This window comes from Panthera onca, chromosome C2, assembly GCF_046562875.1.
Source record: "Panthera onca isolate mPanOnc1 chromosome C2, mPanOnc1 haplotype 2, whole genome shotgun sequence".
Lineage (NCBI taxonomy): Eukaryota > Metazoa > Chordata > Mammalia > Carnivora > Felidae > Panthera > Panthera onca.
This window is the reverse complement of record NC_138347.1, coordinates 114,671,598-114,689,503: the sequence shown is the minus strand read 5'-3', so window position 1 is coordinate 114,689,503 and position 17,906 is coordinate 114,671,598. Positions and strand designations below refer to the sequence as shown.

Here is a 17,906-nt window from a genome sequence, read left to right as displayed (position 1 = left end):
CCATTTGTAATACGTGTCAGTACGTATGATCTTTCACTTCAGCTGAAGCAACCCCGTGGCATCAGTTTGCACCTCCATGCTCACTTGGAAGTTTATAATACTCTTTTTCAACAGCTCTGGAAACTAGACTCCAAAGAGATACATACCAATCAACCAGGATGTTTACCAGGGCCCAGAAGGACCTTGCAGAACGCTTATTAAAAACTTGTTACTGATGCTTTGCTTTAAGGGCAGTATATAAGGACAAAACACTTTCGTTAGCCACACCAGGGGCCCCCTTATCCACACACAAGGTGAGCTGGACATTCCAAGGCATGTGCAACTGGGAAATGCGTGTCCTGTGATGGCTTTCAAATAATTAACTAGGGCTGGCCAACTATTAGGTTAAATGAAAAGCACTGTGGCAAAACATGACTCACTTCACCACGGCTAATAATTTAAAAAGGCTGTGCTGGACCATCCCCTGAGCTGCTCACCTGACAAAGTTTCAGGCAAACGTTTCAGCAATTCTGGATCTAACCTTTAAAATCGTTTCTTGAATGTTGACACTCCAAATTATCCATAATTATTGACCCTACCATCTAATCTGATCCTACTGTTAACTATCTGTTAATAATCACTGACTGCTCAATAGTTATTAAAATGTAAGCAACAGGCAAATACAGAGAACAATGGATCCACTGTCTACCATATGGGTTAGGGCCTGTGGACCTTCACCGAGAACTCCACTTTCCAAAGCCCAAAGCACAGCCCTTGCTATCTTAACACTTACAGAAATGCAACATCAATAAACTCAAGTTTAACTTTTTCAGACTACAGATACCTAAACTTTTTTAAAACCCAAAGTAAAAAAGCAATTACATGTGTAAAATACACTAGGGTGCAGCTTAACCTTTAAGTAGCTCATCCTTTCTCCGTTCCTGCGTTTCCTTCCTTCAAGTTTTTCTACAATATCTATTTATAGTTGGATTTTATGTTGAAATGCACAAAAAGACAAGTACATGTTGAATGACATAATTACTTAAGAATTCGTATTTGCCAAGAGTTCTATTTGCATAGGCTAATATTTCACACAGTACATAAAGACCCATAAAAGTAGAAACAGTTGCACTAGAGAATGTGTCCTCAGAAAACAGAAGTACTTTTATAAGCAACACTGAAGTTCACTGCTTCTTTTATGATTCTTAATCCCACCTACTAACTTGACATGTTTATACAAATCTCAAACCAGTAACAAGGCTACCAGGTGCTCCCAAATTAGCAAAATGCAGCAGAATATAACCAAACCCAAACTGCAACTCAAACCAGTCTGATATAATCAAACGTGTTCCATTTACCTTATATTGTGACAGGCCTCGGACATTTACCTGCATCAGATTTGGAATCCCCTTTGCCAGGTATCAGAATCAATTCCCGCAAGTGGAGAAATAAAGATAGGAAAGATAAACGTTTACCTGAAACAACAGTTACATAATATTCTGAACCATAAATTTTTAACTGATACTCACCAAACATAATCTGCTATTTTTATGGTTGCAATTAAGTATGACACATCCCAGCAATAACAGTCCTATGCACTACAAACTGCGACAAAGGCTTTACCACAGTCAGGATCGAAGACTAATTTTCCTCGTGGCAAGTGATTATCATATCAATTAGAGTCATATTTTTACCCAAGTCTTTGAACTTATCTCAGTTAGTTATGTAACACTGATTTCCAACCTTGTTTTAACAGGCTGTTTGAATAAGCAAATGTGTGGTCTTCCCATATAGCACGGGATCTGTACAGTGAGAGAAACATGCTCCTTAGCAGGGACACTGTAAGAGTCCTGTAGAGTATATGGGAATTTGTGGGATGCCCCTTACCTAATTGAGATGCTTGTTTTCTTCATTTTTCCCTCTTCAAAAACTAGACTATAGAGTTAGTACCCCAGGCCCCATCCCTTGCCCTACCCTGGGGAAAGAAAGAAGCTTCGGTGGAAAAACCATTCACTGAACATCTTTCAGTTCTCGTCTTCCTAGATGTCTAAGAAACATGACACAGAATTAATCGTTCCTTTTTCTTGAAAGATAATTTCTTCCCTGGATTTTCTGCACTGTTTTCTGCATTTCTGCCAACCTCTCTGGCTGGCTGTCTTTGTACCGAGTCAACCTGGACTTTTCTTCTCACCTGTTCAATCTGTAACCTCTCTCGGAGGGATCTCATCCACACCTAGATTAGAATAATTATATAAAAAGTGTAAATATATAATACATAATATAATTAGAGAGAGAGCGGTCTGAAAATACACATGTATCTCCCTTGGATATCTTAAATTCGCCTCAAACTCAAGATTTTAATATTTTCCTCAGCCTCTTCTGAACTTACCGACTGCTCGTTACAATAAGGGCACCTCCATTCATGCCATGTGCAGCCAGCAACCCGCAAATCTTCCTTCTTGCCTCTTTTCCTCACTACCCTTATTTAATCCAACACCAAAGCCTGTCAAATTACCTCCTTAATATCCCTTACACGATTTCACTATCACTCAAATGAGGCCACTTCTTCCCTTTGCTAGAACCACCAGAGCAACTTCCCAGTGACTAAATCACTTGTATGAGTACCTTCGTTCTAGAGTGGAAGACTATTCAAGTCACTGCTCCTGAACTCTCAAACTGCAGTCAGAACGTCTACCCCCATTTCACCCCAGTAGGGCCCACAGCAAAAAGTGTTTGAAAACCTGATCGGTTTTGGAGCACCAAGGACACCGACTTCCAGAACCACACAAAGCTAAATCCCAGGCTCTGAACCACAGCAACCCCAAGCCTTTCACCCTGAGACCTCTCCATCAGGCATTACATCCAGTTCTCCATAATTTAATCCATATCTACACTCAGTCCCGGGGTTACATAAGGGTCGACAAGGAACAAGAAGCACCTAAGCTGTGCTTCCCCAAAACAACCAACCGCTGCCATTGTAAATGAAGTTGTGTCGTGCATAACAAAATCCCCGGAAGACGCACCCGCAATTGTGAATAGTGGTCATAGCTGAAGAGTAAAACCAGTGGGTGTACTTCTACTTTTCACTTTATAGCCTTTAGTTCTGCTTAATACTATTGCTTTGAGGAAAAGCCAGCTTTTAAAAATAAACCTAAAAGAAAAATCAAGTCAGTAAGAATTATGTCTGTTCATTTTAATCACATTTATCGTTTGCTCACATTTTCTACTTTTTGATGCGTTATCAATTGCTTCTTCAAACCCTGAACTCTAGGCCACAAAATGCTTTTCATGGACAAACTGTTGAGAAAGACAAATATTCAGTATCTTATTGTTTGCAGAAAAGCCACCACAAAGCAATACATATTCTTACTAAATAATCTAGCACATGTATTCCTCTCATCACCACGTTTTGTACTGGGTCCGTAGCTGACAATGCTTGCAGGTAGAGTAGTCACAAGAAAGAGCAGGACTTGGGTTTACCTACAGTGTTCAGAACTGAAGTATATACCAAAGCGTATTTTTAAAGCAATGAGCATAGGGGCCACAAAGACATAAAATATATTATGTACTAGAAAATAGATGGTATACATCCTTTCTGCCACAGAATTTGTCTTCATATTAAGACTCAATATTCAGGGGCACCTGGGTGGCTCAGTCCATTGAGTGTCTGACTTTGGATCGGGTCATAATGTCATGGTTCATAGGTTCGAGCCCCATGTCGGGCTCAGTGCTGACAGCTCAGAGCCTGGAGCCTGCTTCAGATTCTGTGTCTCCATCTCTCTCTGCTCTCGTTCATGCTGTCTCTCTCTCTCAGAAATAAACATTAAAAAAAAAATGTTTTTTTAAAAAGGTCCGATATTCAATCTTAGATTGATTATTTTTGTTAAATTAACAAGAGGTATAATGAATTGACTATTTGGTTGATACATAAAAGGTAGTTTGTTTTAAGGATGGATGGAAAAATAAAATGATAAGTACATAAATGGATGGATGGATGAAGACAAAAAGGAAAAAATTAAAAGATGCAGATCGGCACCTTTCAAATGATCTGTGGAAAAAGATCAGTGTTTTTCTATTTTCAATCTGTCAAGACTAACTAGTATGTGGTCCTATTGTGAACGCCTTGTGTATAGCTTGGGCCACATGTGACGCGTCACACAAACTTGGCACACCCAAACTACTGCTGTTCCATTAGACAATCCCACTGATCACGTGCTCAGATATCACAGCAGTATCATTTTGTTATACAAGTTTCTAAACACTCTGGACTTCTGTATCTAGCCTGTCCTGGGCCAGTTACATACATCTGCACACGAGTGTCAGTTCCCCAACCACCTTTGAGGAGCACAGATACTTGATCAGCCACTTCAGGCTGCCATGCCATTCATTCTGATTGGTTGGGCATCCATCTAACTGGCCAGTGCATCTGCCAGACCATGTATCCTCCTTGTATAAGAAGGGTGGGTGTAATGATTAATAGTTAGGATAGTGGATGATAGATCAATTAGATAACAGACAATCTAAATAGGTCATAAATTAGACAGAAGCCAGACTGCCGCTCTTTGCATAAAGAGTATCTCTGGATGAAGTGTAAATAAACAATGGTTCTCTCTAAACCAGGGATCCGGGGAAGATCGGAAGAATTTATTTTTCCGTTTTCATTCCTCCAGTAGTGTTTGGGCCTATATTATTTTTAAAATTAAAAAGAGAAAATCAGAAACAATCTAAATGTCCATCAATAAGGTATCAGTTAAAACAAACTGTACTACATCCGTACAATGGAATACTATGTGGTCCTTAAAGAAATAAAATAGAGTAACCATTTATGTACCGAAGAATAAATACCAAGATCTACCAAGTGAAAAAAGGTGCAGGTGAGCGTGTACAGTACATTACTATTTGCACCATACTGAAAATAGTCTAAGTGGACATATATATATACACGCATGCTTATACCCACATAGAGTTTCTCTGGAAAGACAAAAGAAACCGGTGCTCTAGAGAAGGGACCAGAGGACTGGGGGAGGGTGAGACTTCTCACAGTATATGTTTTGGTACTGAATGCTTTTTTTTTTTTTTTTTTTTTTGGTACTGAATTCTTTATCATTTACATGTATCTATTACCTATTTCAAAACTTTTGTTTTAAAGAAGTCATCTGAAAACATTTACACATGATTCAGTGTAGTGACTCAGCGTGAAAAGGCTCTCAGTAGGCTTTACTAAGAGTTTAGGAAGGATGTGCCTGAGAGGAAGGCCCCCAGCTGCTCCATCCAGGCATCCTCAGGGGACCAGGGCCTAGCTGGGCTTCGGTGGGATAACTGTGCTACAAGAATCTCAATTTTGCCTGTGCCCACTTGATCAGCCTCAGAGAAAGTGAGAAACTATCCAAAACCACAAGAGAGTATTCCAGGAGCAGCCAGACCCACAGGCTATTCAATTATAAGCAGAAATGGCAGATTCAGTGGGGGTGGGCCTGAGTCAAGGGTAGCCTCATAGCCTACTAACTTGGAAAGCAAAGATCACACACTACTGTGGCACAGCACAAGCTAAATTGAGTAGATGGCTGATGGATACGTCTATGGATGGTCAGATGAACGGATGAACTGTAATGAAAGGCTCTACTGACTCTTTTAAATCAGTATAAAATCCTTAGTTCCTCAAACAACTGGGAAGATCTCAACATAGGAGATAATGGTGGGGTCTTACGCTACATTTAGATAAAGCTAGGATTCGAGTATCTCAAAATTAGGGGATGAGAAAATTGACATTTACTAGCAAAAAGTCAATGTGCTCATTCTAGCTGAGTGACGTTCCAAAGTCTCAATGGTATGTACAGTCATCCACCAACCATCACTTACCTTTTAATCCAAGTCAGGACAGACTTTTCTTGGTCTAAAAACACACCCTTGGCATTTCTGCCCCTGAACTTCTCTTCCTACCTCCTCTTTCCTAGAAGGCCTCTTTGCTCACCTACCCATTTTCTTCCCATTTTTCAAGGCCCACTTATGTCCAACCACCTTTACAGACTTCTCTGAACACCCTCTCTTCATTCATCTTCCTCTCAGCTGCATCATAGTATGAGGAACTATGATTCTAAACTTTCGGTCCAAGGGGCACGGACAAGATGAAATTACACTCCTGAGCATGGTAGATTCCCATGAGGAATGCTAGTGTACAAGCTTGCAATGCAAATGGTCAGAAGAAAGCATTAAAGGATCCCCTCCTTATCATGCACCCACCTATTTGATGGGCACTGTGCTCAAGTCATACAATGACAGGCAAAACAAATATCAACCCTGCCCTCACAGAGGTTATAGCGTAGCGACAAACAGAAACAATTAAATAGAAACATGGCAGTAGTTTTGCGGCTAGGGAGACACAGGGCTATGGGAGAACAATAGCCAGAGCATCTAAACTGGTGTGTTGGGGAGGGCAGGCAGGGACACCTGGGTGGCTCAGTCAGTTAAGCCTTGGACTTCGGCTCAGGTCATGATCTCACGGTTCATGAGTTCAAGCCCTGCATTGGGCTCTCTGCTGTCAGCACAGAGCCCACTTTGGAACCTCTATCTCCCTCTCTCTGCCCCACCCCCATACACGTGTGTGTGTGTGTGTGTGTGTGTGTGTGTTCTCTCTCTCTCTCTCTCTCTCTCTCTCTCTCTAAAAAAGAAATAAACATTTAAACAAATAAACAAACTAGCGTGAAAGGCTGTGAGTCTGGGAAAAACCTCCTGCAGGAGTAGCATCGAAGCTGATGCCTGAAGGTAGCATAGGAGTCAACCAGGCAAAAAGCAAGAAAATAATGTTCCAGGCACAGGTAATAGATGATGCCAAGTTCCTACGGCCAAAGGGAGGACAGCCAATGGGAGAACTAGGAGACGTTCAGCACGGCTGCAAGTTTCAGACCCGTAACCATAATAGAAACGATTGCCCTATTATGACACACCTCCCAAGAGCTTCCACCACACGGACAGCAGCTGCTCAAGGCTCTATCCCCACATAGGTCAGGAGGCAGCTCTTTAGCCTGGTTTCGTCTGTGTTCTCCTCGTCTCCCCAGCTAGACTGTCAGCTGCCTGAGGTGGGAAAACGTGCCACATATTTCTCCCCTTACAGCATACCGCAAGGAGCTAACACACAACAGAAGTTCAGTGATTTTTCATTGTCGATGCTGAAAAACAGCCAAAGATCCTTTCAGTGGCATGAAGGAAATGTCTTTGGAGATGGCACCCCCACCGCCCTCTCTACTGGGAACAATAACAGTCATAAACTTTCAGCCGTGATTACTATGCCAGCCACAGCATGAAGCACTTTACATATATTTCCCAACTGCACTTCATCCAATACTGCCAAGAAGTGAATATCATTTCTTCCTTTCGTATTTATCATCTGCTGTGCCAGGATGGAACATTAAATAAAAGCTAGAAGTTCAGGAAGGAGTGCATGCAAATAAAGAATAAGCTAAAGGAAATTTCGTGTGACCTAAGGATCTGCCATAATCCTACTTCTTATCCTGAGGCGATATGGAGAATTCTCAGTAAAGATTTTAGGAATTACTGTGTCAGTTCATCTCTAAAGAAAATAACCCAGGGGCGCCTGGCCAGCTCAGTGGGTTAAGCGGCCAACTTCAGCTCAGGTCATTATCTCACAGTCTGTGGGTTCGAGCCCCGCATTGGGTTCTGTGCTGATAGCTCAGAGCCTGGAGCCTACTTTGGATTCTGTGTCTTCCCTCTCTCTCTGCCCCTCCCTCGGCTCACGCTCTGGCTCCCTCTCTCTCTCTCTCTCAAAAATGAATAAACATTTAAAAAAAATTTTTTTAACAAAAAGAAAGAATATAACCCAAAACAAGAAAAACAAGCAGTTCTGAAGGAGCATCCATTTAGTAACATAAACTCTAAGCTTCAGTTACTGAGCTATGGCTAAGAGATTTCCCCACACCCTACCACACCTACCCAAATCTACGACTCCATCTTTTTTTTTTTTTTTTAAAGATTTTATGTTTAAGTAATCTCTACATCCAACTTGGGGCTCAAACTCACAACCCTGAGATCAAGAGCTGCATGCTCCACTAAGCTAGCCAGGCACCTGGCTTTACACACTTCTCTGCTTTCATTCTCCTCCACCATTTTTATAACTCCCCCTCCCCAATTTAAGAAGAAATATGTAGGCCATTTAGAACATACAGAAAGGTAGAAAGTAAACAAGAAAAATCATCCATCATTCCAGAAAGGACCACTGTAAAATAAACATTTTGGTATCTATTCTCCTAGCGGACACACACACATACCTTTGAAAGTAAAATCAGGATGATATTATCACAATGTACAGTATTTGTTGGTTTTCTTGTGTTATATCCCACTTGTCTGATATTTAGGACTTATTTCCAAGCATTAATAATTAACCATTAAATCAAGACATAAAAATGAAAATATAATACATATCCACAAAGCACACTGGAAAACAAAACACTGTAACTTGATTCAAATATGAAACTCTCAACTATGAAAATAATGAAAGTCACAAAAAAGGTTTCCCAGAGTATAGTCTGTAAAACATTCCTGAGTGGATGGCAGTAGATGATACTTGGAATAAAAATGTTCAAATCACATGAGTTTGTGAAATACTGACTTAAACAAAAACAAACTGGTTTTTCTGATAAGTGACTTTGGAGTCCTTAATGTACACTGTAAAATTCCAAGAGAGGGATAGAGCATGCAACATATCCCAAACTTATTGGTCCAGGAAATCCCATGTTCACAAAGCATCTGAATGGACTAGGGTTCCAAAGAACACACTTTGGAAAACACTCCTCTACTGATATTTCAATGCACTAAAACATGCACAGTCCCCCTCAGACCAGTGGAAGGGCCATCCTCTCAGAATCTGCCCTTCTTTAGTAAGCCAATTACTTCAGTCCTCAGCCTTCCAAACCACCTTTCAAAAAAAAAAAAAAAAAAAAATACATCCCTTGGCTTCGTTGATCCTTTTACCTCTATCACCCTTTCCTGTGGTTAGATATACATAATTGAAGGAGGAAGGGAAAGGAGGAAATGATATATAAGGCTGTAATTCCTACAAGTCTTTTTTTTTTTTAATGTTTATTTATTTTTGAGAGAGAGAGTGTGGGAGGGAGGTTGGGGGGGGGGGGGGCGGTGAAGAGAGGAGACGTAGAATCTGAAGCAGGCTCCAGGCTCTGAGCTGTCAGCACAGAGCCTGACAGGGGGCTTGAACTCAGCAACCATGAGATCATGACCTGAACGGATGTTGGCCGCTTAACCAACTGAGCCACCCAGACGCCCCTACAATTCCTACAAGTCTTAAGTCAACAGGTCAACAAACAAAAACTAAGACTCAGTACTGCCTCAAAACTCTACAGCAATTTCTCTCTCATCAATCTCTGCAATTACAAAGGCAATGAGAAGCAACCTGGGTTTTTTTTTTCCTTGAAACTACTTTACTAACATTATTTAATGAACCCTTTTAACAAGCCCTTCAAGTGTACCTGGATCCAGACATCAATTAGGTCACCCGCCCTCCCTGTCACATCTCTGTTCCCTGTAAAGTGATATGCATTTAATAATGGTGGAAAACTTGATAAGAATAAAATAGAAGTAGGCATGGTAGTTATATTATCCATTGCTGGTTTGTTTTTCTCAACACCTCTCTCTCCAGCACCAAGAACTCCAAATTTGACCACCCAGACTGAGTTCAGAAACAAACTCTAATGCTCCATCCACCATTCTAGTTATCTGGTCACCAAGGACACCTAATTATAGGGTCTAATTATGGGCACCTAATTGGCATGAGGCATCATGGTGCAGGGGCATACAGGTTTTAGAATCACACAATTCTAATCCCATCCCTGCCACTCACCTGATATGTGACCCTGGGCCATTTACTCAACTTCACTGAGCCTCAGTTTCCTCAAAAACAAAATGAGGTAGTAATATGTACCTATTCACAGGGTCACTGTGAGGGTTAACAAAAAGTATATACGTGAAAGCACCTAGGATTATGAGAAAAAAGTTTCTACACACACGTTGTGAGTGTGCTCCACAGGGGATTCTGATGTTGTGTCTCTGGAAAGCACGGACTCAGCTCCCTGCCTTGTCTGGCACAGAGCAGGCCATCAAATGTCACTTACCTCCCCTCCTCTTCTCTCTCCACTTCTTGATCCCTCCACCACTCACATCTCCCACCTCACACACAAAATGGCCCAAGTGGTAGCCATCAGCCAGATTCAAAAAAAAAGAAAAGGAGACCCTCCTCAGAAGGGACTGGGTATCCTCTACCCAAGATGCTAAAGTAAAAGGCTACCCACGGTGGGCATTCCCATTTAGGTTTCTTAACAGGAAAACTGACTCCGTCTTATTTTAAATTTACAAACTTGACTTGCAATTCCAGATCTAGGTTGTCGTCCACAGCCGTAACTATAACCAAGAGTCACAACCAGCTTAACCTATTGCCAAAGTTTCTGCATCTGATTTTGACCAGGTAGAGAGTGTATGTGTGTGGAGAGAGAGGAAATGGGAGGCAAGAGCAAACTTGTCCTGAAAGCCTGCTAGATGCCAGACACTTCAAATATGTTATCTTACCTAGTCTTTCAAAATACCCCGAAATAGGTATTACTATTACTAATAGGTATTTTACACACAAGGAAACTGAGGCAGCTGGCAATATTTTTTTAAGGACAAAAGGCCCTTCATGAAAACAACTACATTATATTGCCATCCAAAGGTAAACAAAAAAAACAAGCCAGAGTCAGTTCTTTTTTTTTTCTATAATGTTTTTTTTTTTAACATTTATTCAATTTTTGAGAGACAGAGAGAGACAGCACGAGGGGCAGAGAGAGAGGGAGACAAACTGTGAGATCATGACCTGAGCCAAAGTCGGACACTTAACCGACTGAGACACCCAGGTGCCCCCAGAGTCAGTTCTTCTTTAAAAAAATAAATTTAGGGGCACACACACAGTTGGTGAGTTTGAGTCCCACATCAGGCTCTGTGGTGACAGCTCAGAGCCTGGAGCCTGCTTTAGACTCTGTGTCTCCCGCTCTTTCTGTCCCTCCCTGCTCATGCTCTGTCTCTTTCAAAAATAAAATTAAATTAACTTTTAAAAGAAAGAAAGAAAGAAAGAAAGAAAGAAAGAAAGAAAGAAAGAAAGAAATTTAAAACAAGTTGTTTTTTTTAAGTTTGCTTATTCATGTTGGGGGGCGGGGTGAGAGAGAGAATAACAAACAGGGATCACAATGTAAGCGCAGAGCCTGACATGGGACTGGATCCCACGAAATGTGAGAGTCGGGTGCTTAACTGACTAAGCAACCCAGGCACCCTTAAAACAAATTTTTAAATAAATATTTTTGATTAAAAAGGATTTGAGGGGCTCCTGGGTCTCAGTCGATTGAGCCTCCGACTTCAGCTCAGGTCATGATCTCACAGCTCGTGAGTTGGAGCCCCGCATCACACTCTGTGCTGACGGCTCAGAGCCTGGTGCCTGCTTCAGATTCTGTGTCTCCCTCTCTCTCTGCCCCTAACCCGCTCACAGTCTGTCTCTGTCTCTCTCAAAAATAAATAAACATTAAAAAAAAAAAAAATGGATTTGAAAATGTTACCTCCCACAAATATATATTTTTTTAATGTTTACTTAATTTTTTGAGAGAGAGAGACACAGAGTGTGAGCAGAAGAGGGTCAGAAAGAGAGCGAGACACAGAATCCAAAGCAGGCTCCAAGCTCTGAGCTGTTAGCGCAGTGCCTGATGCGGGGCTCCAATTCAGGAATGGTGAGATCAGACCTGAGCCCAAGTTGGACGCTTAACCGACTGAGCCACCCAGGCACCCCTAGTAAGTTACTCAAGCATGTACTCCAGCAAAATGAGGGCATAAACCAACAAAGAGGAGGACATGAGAAAAGGAAATACTACTTTCAGCCACAGAGAGAAGAAAAGAGAAGTCCCAAGATGACAGCTCTGTTGTAAGCCTAGAGAACAATCAGAATCCAGAATGGCACAGAAAGGTAAAAGAATCTGGGCATAAAAGCTTAGGGAAACAAGACTTGATAGAACTGATGGGATTTAGAACCTAAAAAATTTTGAGAGGCAAATAATATATAAATATATAAAAAGGCAATTAGAACTGCTTGAAAAAATGTTTAAGAAAGTCAAGGTCCAATTATGAAGAAACTAAAAGGTGATACAAATTTAAACAAGTGATGAAGAGTTTGATGAAAAGAAAGAATCCATTTGACCTTGGTGCTTCACATGTTTCTCCTGTGACTGGCCAGGAATCCTGACACCAGACCCAATGTAACAAGTCTAACATTTAATCTTAATATAAAAGGCATTTAAATTATATTTACAGAAATGTACTAATGTAAATGTCTCTAGATTTTCAACTTTAATAATAATTTACGAATAAAAAGGTCAATTTAAGAGCAAAGCACAAAACTTTTATTGATTATGGGTTCAGGGCTTTGGGCTATTGAGGTGTGATCACAAAAAGAGAATGGTAGGACAGGTATCCCCCCAAACCTTCTTGACTTACATAATGGGGAGTCAAGAAACACTGTCAAAAATTGACAAAAAATAACAAATGTGATCTAACAAACTAAAAACAATATAAATATCAAATTTAGGAGAGGAAAAAAATAGTTTAAGAAGCTAAATTCTCATTTTCAATCAGAAGTTAAAAGCTGATGATAAATCAAAAAAATTGTGGTAAAAGCACATCAGGGTTAAAGAGGTAACAATCTAAGAATTAAGTACAGAAACAGTTAAAAAAAAAAAAAAACTAAAAGGCTCCTTCTGTGAGCCTTGAGGTGAAGGAAACCATTGTTTTTCAACAAAAGTCCTTCTGTACTATTGGATTTGTTACCAAGTGCATAGATCACTTTGACAAAAATAATTTTCTATGACACGTTTCAGAAAAGGCAAAACACTAAAATTATTACTAAAAATTGGGAGTGGCAGGCAAATGTTATAATTGAAATTGTATTTAAGAGCGAGGGTAAAATATTTTTTCCTATAGAATGTTATTCAAATAAAATTTTTCTGTAAGAAGGTAAGGTTCAACTGAAGCCAAATTTTTTTCTTCTTTGTAATCCTCTACTTTCCAGTTTATGTGTAATAAACATGTATCCCATTTATAACCAGAACTTTTTTAAATTTTTAATGTGATCAGTGGTCAAAGTCAGTGTGCCTGGTGGCTAAGAGCCCAACACCTACACCCCCCAGGCCTGACTTATGAGCTTTAGAGGACAGTGGGAACAGTGCAGCAATTTTCAGAGGCTGTGTGTTTTAACATCAACATCTCCACTTTTACATGTGGCTCTAAAGAAACAACACAGGAAAAGTGTGACGGCTCAGGGAAGGTCCCCTTTAACAGATAACAGAAAGTCATTACATCATATACCTAGGAACAATCTTACCTAAGTAAATGACAAAAAGCTTTTTAAAGCTTCTTAAAGTCCAGGCTTTGTTTCCCATAAAGCTCATTGTTCAGCAGGGGAAGTGACATGGGGGATAAAGGTGGGAGTGAGGAAAATGGAAAACTGCTCTGTAAGTAGAGGTCAACAGATCCAGTCCAGAGTCTGCCATTAAATAACCACGTGACTTTTCCAAAGTCATATGGTCACCTTCTAGCCAAAAAACAAAACAAAACAAAAAAAACTGGCCCTTATTATATCTAAATACTTTCTCATTTATAAAGGCGCTCTCTCTCTCAACTGATATAATCAATAATAGGATGTTATTGGTAGCCCCATCTCATAGATGATGGAGCAAAAGACTTTATGAAAATTCGGGGTCAGTTGTCACCGTTTTTCAAGCTTCTATTAATCCGGCAAAATATGTTGCCTTTGGAGGCTACATAACAAAGTATGACATACAACATTTTAATGTACTCCATTGTTAAACACAGCCCCCCCCCCCACTCTAAATTCAGAGAACTCCTGGAGGATTTCTTATCTTGAAAGACAATAGTCATGATGACTTAATTTCTTAAATTCCCTTAGCTACCTGGCCAAATAGTTTCCAGGGGCCATATCAAATCACGCTAACCTATTCCCTCCACATTTTTTCAGCTGTGGTCTTCACTGACTATCCAAAGTGAAATGGAGATATGTTCCGCTTTGGGCTGTGAAGTGGCTGTAGTTGTGGGGGATGGACAAATGAATCAGAGGCAACTTTCTCTAAACCCAAAGCTAACTTCCATTTTTGCCCTAGTTTCAATGATTCAAACGTGTGCATAAATTTTTTTGCTCTTTGGGGGGCTCTTTTTTACCTGGCTTTCCTCAGATATTAGGCAAGCCTAGCTCTTACTTCATATATTTAATAACCACAGTTATACTGATCATGTATTATATATTTGTGGTGTGCATATTTATAAACACAGCTTAAAAGTCATTTGAGACCAAAAAAGATCCCCCTAAATTACTGTAAATTATCACACCTTTTTCTATTTGTATTTATTACTAAATCCATTTCTATAAAAGTCACAATAAATATGCAAAACTGCATTTACCTAAGTAAACTTAATATAATATTATTTTAGAGCTTTATGTACCATAGAAATTAAGGTCATCCTTTAGAACAATACCATCACATTTAGAAAAATGTCATGTTATTACATCACATACTTGAATTCCACCAGCCATTCAGAAGCCAAAGCATTGAGTACATGTCCACACTAACACTCAAAGACTGGGAGGAGGCCAGATGTGGAATAAAATGCCCATCAAGTCTGTTTCAGGACAAGTGCTTCTCAGCATCACACCAACCCCAGAAACAAAATTAAGAACTGCTCCTTGCACAAGATGTCAACAGGTTTGGGATGGGGAAGAATTGGTCACCAGGATGAGTCAAAGACTCGGCTATACTAAACTGCATCCACTACTGTATATTTGTTATCAGTGCCAACTGACAGCAAAGTATCAAATGTGAACACCAAAGAAAGGCTTGATTATATATTTTCTAAATAGCACATAATGTCTTAGCATAACTTTTAAACTGAGGCTTCTCCATCAAATATGGGCTTTAAAATAAACTCTAAGGGGGTGCCTAGGTGCCTCAGTTGGTTAAGCGTCTAACTTCAGCTCAGGTCATGATCTCACGGTTTGTGGGTTCGAGACCCCGCGTCGAGCTCTGTGCTAACAGCTCAGAGCCTGGAACCTGCTTTGGAGTCTGTGTCTCCCTCACGGTCTTTGTCCCTCCTCTGCCTGAGCTCTCTCTCTCTCTCAAAAATGAATAAATGTTAAAAAAAATTAATAATAAAAAAATAAAATAAAATAAAATAAAATAAAATAAAATAAAATAAAAGCTAAGGCAAGTTCTAAGATGAGGAGTTTCCCTCCATGGCAGAGAACTGCCAACCAGTGCAAGGCAATCATGAATCAAGTGGACCAGCTGGCACAACCTCCATCTAGACCATCAATAGCCTGACCCGGCCCCCACCCTTGACCTCACTGGTTACATTTCAAGTTCCAACTTGATTTCTCTTTTGTAATAGAATTACCTTAGGGTACCATAATTGAAACAATCTTCTTCATGTCTGTGAATGTATTTTCCTGTACAGTCTAATTTGAATCTAATGTAAAAGTCATTACATCAAAAAGCCCTAACAATGTGGAAGGAAAGAAGAATGACAAAACAGGCTCCTGATTCGATGGTATTTTAGGTTACTAAGTGCGACACAATAAAACTCCTGACCCAATTTCCACACAATTGATTTTCCAGCCCACAACTACTTCACCACGGAGTTGCTCATTACATCACTGTGCTGTGTGGTCATTACATCACTCAGCTGGGAGCAATAAGGCCTATCAGGCAGTGTTCGCTTCTCTAGCTTGCTTTTCCCAAGAATGGAGAGCCTGCAGACCACCTACACTCCCAAGAGTCCCCCTCTTTCCCAAGCCTCAGAAATTTTCTCGAATTTATTTCCGTGTCACATCCCAATGGACCAGGCTCGGGGGCATCTGACTTGGAGTGGACAGGTAAGGGTGTAAGGGTTTGTGCCCAGAAGTCTATATCAATATTCCAGATTCAGGGAAACCTATGTGTTTCAGGAGAATCACTCCAAAACTTTTTTTTTTCTCCTCTTACCTCTATGAGTTTCCAGGTCGGCAATCTCTTGGGACTTCCAGGACCCCGGAAGAACCTTTCCAGACTCTCTACTTCTGATCCTTTACCATTCCAACACCCAGAGACTCACTCCCTATTTCCAGTTTCCCTTATCTTTCGGAAAGAAACGTGTAAGGGCACACAGAACACACACACACACACACACACACAAACGCAACACACACACACACAAACGCAACGCACACCAACAAGCATGCACACCCTGGGCACCGAGACTCTGTGCCCCCCTGGCTTCAAGCTGACTTACTTGAGGAAGTACCTCTGGCCAGTGGCCGTGAAGGTCATCTCCCAGCCCGGGGGCAGCGGCAGCTCGTCGGTCACATCGTAGGACTGCTGGCGGAGGTGCGCATGTTGCTGCGCTGGACTGCCTGCAGCCCCCGCGCCGGTGCCCAGCTGCAGGGACGCGGGCGACGAGTGCGAGCGGACGTGCTGGGCGCCGCTGGCTAGCCGGGGCCCAGGGTGGCCGCCGGACGAGTCGGTGCTCGATTGGCGCGAATGCGAGCCAGAGTCAGGCTCCTTGAAGAACGACTCGGGCAGGATCTTCTTCCGCCACGAGCTGGGCTTGGGGTTCATGACCGAGTTGAAGAGAGCTTCGAGGTCCGTGTCTAGGTCCTGCGTGACGTGGATCACTTGCTGCCCGGGTGGCGGGAGCGGAGGGGGCACCGAGGCCGGATTCATCTTCTGCAAGGAGAAAGGAGGGCAGATCAGCCTTTCATTTAAAGTCGGAGGAAGGGGTTCGGAGGCAGAATAGAAACAAAAGAAAAAGTGGAAACAGATAGGTGTCCGCCTCAAAACCCCAGACACTCAGCGGTAAGGCCAGCCGGATGGGGGAGGGGTCCCTCCAAGGCTGGAGAATTATGCAACTTTCTTGAAGCAAATAAGTTGCCGGGAGGAGGAGGAGAAGGAAAGGCGGGGGAGGGGGAGTAACTGCACTCAGGAGGTTGCTGCACTGCTGGTGGCAAAGGACAGGTCGCAACTTTCCCCGGCAGGCAGCCCCCCCAAAGTTTAAACCCAAACCAGCTCCACGATGTCTCGACGCCGGAAGCCCAAGGAGCCCAGGCACCCCGGGGTGGAGCGGGGTGAGCGGGCGCGCTCCAGCGGGCTCTACCTGGGCGCGCAGCGAAGCCGAGTCTGGGCGTGCGGCAGCCGCCGTCCCGCCCGAACTCGCCGTCGGGCCTCAGTCGCTCGGGTGCGTCCCGAGCTCGCAGGGATGTAGCTGGGGCCCGGCTGGCAAATCCCGACTCGGAGCCTGGCAGCCGAGGGGCTTCGGCTCTCACATCCCCCGAACTGGCCTCAGGCGTTCGCGCCCCGCGAGAAGGAGGCGGAGGAGAAGCAGACAGCGCGGCCGCCGCGGCTCCCGGACTGTCCCATAAACAAAGTTTGGAGCGAACTCCCACTCCCAGAAAAGAGGCGGGCCCGAAAGTTGAGCTGTTGAATTATGCATGACCTTCAAGTCCTGAGCCTGCCTGCCTCCTCTCGTCCCGCCCCTTCCTTCTCCTCCACCGTCTCCTCCCCCACCCGGCTCCAGAAACCCCTGGGCGTGTTAGGTACTTTGCCGGGTAAGAGGAGACTGGTGCCCCCCACCCACTCCTCCCGGGCGCGCGGACCTCTCCCGCGGAGCCCTGGACCTGCATTCCTTTGAGTTTACTACGGACTTAGGGCGGGATCAAAGGGAAAGTGGCCTGCGCCTGTTTAATCAAGGACTTGTGGACCGAAACTAAGGCTGGGGGCGGCGGAGGGCACGCGAGTGAGCGGCCCAGGCCGAGGAAGGGCCGGTCCTGGGTGCCGCGCCCTCCCTTC

The 17,906-nt window shown here is 42.6% G+C and overlaps 1 protein-coding gene across 1 annotated transcript in view; it reads right to left on the bottom strand.

The window, feature by feature from the left end:
* The window catches only part of WWTR1 (WW domain containing transcription regulator 1), a 135,604-nt gene extending 118,108 nt beyond the window's left edge, over window positions 1–17,496 (bottom strand). The window contains exons 1-2 of the mRNA XM_060638925.3: window positions 17,215–17,496; window positions 16,354–16,787 (exon numbers count right to left, since the gene is read on the bottom strand). Of these exons, the coding sequence (XP_060494908.1) occupies window positions 16,354–16,784 (431 nt within the window). The 5' untranslated portion in view covers window positions 16,785–16,787; window positions 17,215–17,496. The remainder of the gene's footprint in view (window positions 1–16,353; window positions 16,788–17,214) is intronic.
* Between the last annotated feature and the right edge of the window lie 410 nt (window positions 17,497–17,906).